Source organism: Gavialis gangeticus, unplaced genomic scaffold (genome assembly GCF_001723915.1).
Source record: "Gavialis gangeticus isolate Ggan-Ray unplaced genomic scaffold, GavGan_comp1, whole genome shotgun sequence".
Lineage (NCBI taxonomy): Eukaryota > Metazoa > Chordata > Crocodylia > Gavialidae > Gavialis > Gavialis gangeticus.
In genome coordinates this window covers 157,245,749-157,250,190 of record NW_017728992.1, presented here as the reverse complement: position 1 = coordinate 157,250,190, position 4,442 = coordinate 157,245,749, and the positions used below count along the sequence as shown (strand labels likewise).

At 46.9% G+C, this 4,442-nt stretch overlaps 1 protein-coding gene across 1 annotated transcript in view; it reads right to left on the bottom strand.

Moving 5' to 3' along the window:
• Positions 1 to 4,442, bottom strand: part of PTDSS1 (phosphatidylserine synthase 1) — an 89,496-nt gene that overhangs the window by 57,566 nt on the left and 27,488 nt on the right. The window contains exon 4 of the mRNA XM_019527964.1: positions 3,085 to 3,209. Coding sequence (XP_019383509.1) covers positions 3,085 to 3,209 — 125 coding nt within the window. The remainder of the gene's footprint in view (positions 1 to 3,084; positions 3,210 to 4,442) is intronic.

The following is a 4,442-nucleotide window of genomic DNA, read 5'->3' as shown; positions in this document are numbered from 1 at the left end:
TCTCTGCCCACATTGTGCAGTGACTGAAATGCAAGGCACAGTGGATCGGCATCTAGAGGAGTATGGGGGTAGTGGGGTGGGGCTGGGGAGCTGAGGGAGCAGGGAGGTGTTAGTGAACAAGATTGAGTGCCCGGCTGGCTGCACATGGACTGCCCACAGTGTTAAAATAGGTCCAACCGGGCTCGATGCCTCCATGCGTGTCTTCCCTTAAGGGCCCATAGTGCTGCTCACGGTCCATATGCAGCCAGCCAGTCATTCCAGCCGGGAGTGGGGAGGTGTTGGTGAGGGACATGGAGTGCCTTGCTCTCAGAGGGCAGAGGGGACCCACTTGTTCCCCCAGATCTGTGCAGGCTCCTTCTTCCCTTCCATGGGGCCTCTGCAGCCCCACAGGCATGACCCGGTGTTGCTGGGAACAGCAGGACCATGCGAGGAGCTCCTCCTTGCCCCACCACTGCCCTGGGGACATGCCTCCTACACCTGCTGCTTCCCTCAGTGTAGCCCCATGTGCAGGAGGCACGCCGCCGGGGTGGTGCAGGAAGAGCAGCTGCTAGGAGATCCCCAAACAGCTCCTCTGTCCCCAGTCATGCTGGGCTGTGGAGGAGGGAAGCAGAGTGAAAGGGAACAGCGGCGAGTAGCCATGGGCCCAATTCCCTGCTGCCCTCTCCCACAATGCAGCGCAACTGGGGGCAGAGGAGCCACATGGGGATCTCCTAGCAGCTGCTTGCCCTGCGCCACCCCAGTGGTGACTTCCTGCGCACAGGGCTACACTGAGGGAAACAGCAGGTGCAGGAGGCATGTCACCAGGGCAGCTCACAGCCTGCCCAAGCACAGATCTAGGGGGCACGTGTCCCCATTGCCACCTGGGAGCCCTGCCCCACCCCTGCCCGAGCCCTCAGCCTGCAGCAGTGGGGGAGCCAGCTCCATGCTCCTTCTGCTGCAGCTGCCTTCTGTTGGGGGCAGGGAGCTGTGGACCTGGGTCCCTGGCCCCATGGCCCTGGCAGCTGGGAGGCACCTGCAGGGCAGGGAGGGCTGTGGGGGGCCTTTAATTTTAGTAACAGATTTTGGGGTTTTTATCAGAGAATTTGTGATTTTTTTTTTTATTGGGGAAAACCAGGATCCTTAGTAATCAGGTCTGTTACCTTGCATCTCCATATACTGCTGTTAACAAGGATGTTATCTCTGGAGACAAACTATCCCTGTTCCTGAAGAAGGGCATTTGTTCCCAAAAGTTTGCAAAGAACATTTTTTCCAACTATTTAGTTGGACTAATAAAAGATATCACATCTTCCCAAAGAATCATGTCTGCCTATGTTTTCTGGAGACACAAATCCACAGTTTTAAAACTGAAACTAAGCATCACAGAGACACTTCATGCGAACTTCTAGACTAAGGACTGAGTCCAATTGGGTAGAGTGGTTTGTTTTAATCTTTACTAATCTAGATTGGGCCCCTAATATAGTTCATGGCCTGTTGTGACCCATATAAAACTTTTAAAAAGGTTACATGAATACATTGTCTCAAATAGTATATAATTAGAAGTTATAATCCCTATTCCATGATGAAATCTTTGAGCTTTAACATATCTTAAATTAAAACTATCTTTATAAAAGGGTTTTTTTTAAATCATCTTGACAAAAAAAATTAATAAAAAGGTTAAATAATAAAAACAATCTGATTTAAATAAAAAACCCTTTAAAAAAATGGTCGATATTTATCCACCTTGGAGATGGTCCAAAGGTGTGTGACAAAGATAATAAAGGACTTGGAAAGGAAGTTATATAATAAAAGGCTGGAGGAGCTAGGCATGTTCAGCTTGTGGAAAAGATGCTTAAGAGGGGTTATGAGAGCACTCTTCAAATACACGAAAGACTAATATTAACAAGAGGAAAAGCACTTTTCTCTCTTGCTGTAGTGAGCAGGAGACAGACCAATGGCTTGAAGTTGTAGCAAAGCAAGTTTAAGCAGGATATCAGGAACAACTTCTTCACTGTTAGACTAGAGAGGCAGTGGAACAGACTGTCTAGGGGAGTTGTGGATTCTCCATCACTGGAGGTGTTCAAGAGGAGGTTGGAGAGCCACTGGTTGGGATGACATAGGCATAGTTATGCCTATGTTCTACTCTAGGTATGTCTCATGTTGAGGTGCTTTTAAGCCTTCCTCAGACGCACTGAGTGACAGCTGCAGCCAAGGCTGGGCATTTTGACTGGGGTAGTATCCTGCCAACAGTCCAGGTGGCACCAAAGCTGGAGGTTCCTGGCTAGAGGGTTTTGCCCCTCCACTCAGGGTCAGACTGATCACCATATTTGGGGTCAGGAAGGAATTTTACCTCATGGTTGGATTGGTACAGGCTGTGGGGGTTTTCGTCTTTCTCTGTAGCAGGGGACATAGCCCTCTACTTGGTATCCTTGAGCACATATTAACAACTTTTTATAGAAGCAGGACACTATACACTGGCTATCATGGTTCCCCTGCTTTACGTGTGGCATGTTAAGAGTGTTATGGCTTGTGGTCTCTCAGGGTTGTTGGCAGTTTTCTGAAGAGGTTAGATTATGGACTGTAAAAAATGGACTGTATAAAATGGTTTGGATAAGGATGATCCTGCCTCAGGCAGGAGATTGGATTAGATGACCCCTGGAGGTCCCTTCCAGCCACATTTCTCTTAAGATTTCTATGATATTCCCCATGTTAAATGGTGAGGGGGGCTCATCCTGGATTTGAATAAATACGGTAATGTGAGTAATCAAGTACAGGGAAAGCAGAAAAATGATAAAGTGTCATTGCTTAGTATTGTCAGAACAGTGAGATTTATAGATTCCATTAAACATAGCTCTGCATAGATAGGAACAGTATGTCATGTTTTGACTTGATTCTGGGTTGCTGAGACTACAGTCCAGATATTATGTTGACAAGTATGATATCCTGCATCATACCCATTCTTTACACAACAGGCCCAGTAGAGCCAAATTTTATAGATCTGCATCACAGACATGGAAAATTAATTTGCTTCCTGGTTAATTTGAATGTAGAGATTGATAGTTAATATGGAGCAGCTGTAACTGGCAGATTGATATGACCCGTACATACCATGATATCCGCTTCCCTAGTAGCGTATCGGAGATTAGGGTCCAGCCAATACATCACTGATTTTACCTGCTCAAAGTTGAGGAAGAGCACGAACACCAGAAACAGGAAATAGAGAACGCTGAGACCTGTAAGTAGTAGAATCATATTTATACAGACTGTCTACAATGAAATTAGCTGGGCCAGATAGTCAAAAGTTGGTTCCAAAGCAACATGCAAAAGCTGACACAGACAATAGCAAAAAGCACACAGAAATGACAGTTTACACAAGTCTGGATTCTGGGTCCACAATATTTTGCAGCCACAAATGAAATCTTGAAAATGCACCTGTTATACGATCCCCCATTGCATACTATTTAAATACCGAGTCAAAAATGTAGTGGGGGGAACCCCCAGAGCACAGAAACACAAGGACTGAAGGAATGAGCTTTCTGCTCCCAACTCCACAGGCTGTGGGTTTCAGTAACACAGCCCTTAAACCAAAGAATCAATTGCAAAACTAATCACCAGATTGACCAGTATACTATTTGGCTGCTATGAGCTACTTGGGCAATGCAAAGGGGCTGTAAGCTGAGCTTCACTGCCTGGAGTCCACTAGCTGCTTTGGTGAGCAGTTTAACTTGGTGGACTGATTTCTGCCATTAAGAGTCAAAATAAATAAATAAGGGTGATATGACATATCTTCAAATCAGTAGAAATCACATCTGGTAGCATTCTGTTTGGGTTTCTTATTCAGTGTCTGTGCATGAAACTTTCAATAATTAAAATAAATTCCTAGACAACAAATTTATAGATTGTAGCTGCGTTAGTCTAAGGACATAGGCAGACAAGGTTCTTTGGGTAGTTTCATAGTTTCTAGGGTCAGAAGGGACCTGAGTAGATCATCTAGTCCGACCCCCTGCCACAGCAGGAAAGAGTACTGGGGTCAAATGACCCCAACAAGGTGTTCATCTAACCTCTTAAAAACCCCGAGGGTAGGAGCATGCACCACTTCTCTTAGAAGTTGGTTCCAGATCCTAACTGCCCTGACCGTGAAGTAGCGCGTCCTGATATCTAGCCTAAATCTACCTTCTGCCAGCTTGTGACCATTATTCCTGGTCACTCCTGGCAGTGCTCGGGGGAACAGTGACCCCCAATGCCTGCTGATCCCCCCTGACTAGTTTATAACAGGCCACTAGATCCCCCCTCAGCCTTCTCTTTTGGAGGCTGAACAGGTTCAGGTCCCGTAGCCTCTCCTCATAGGGCCTGCCCTGCTGTCCCCTGATCATGCGAGTGGCCCTCCTCTGGACCCTCTCCATGTTGTCCACATCCCTCTTGAAGTGCGGCGCCCAGAACTGGACGCAGTACTCCAGCTGCGGCCT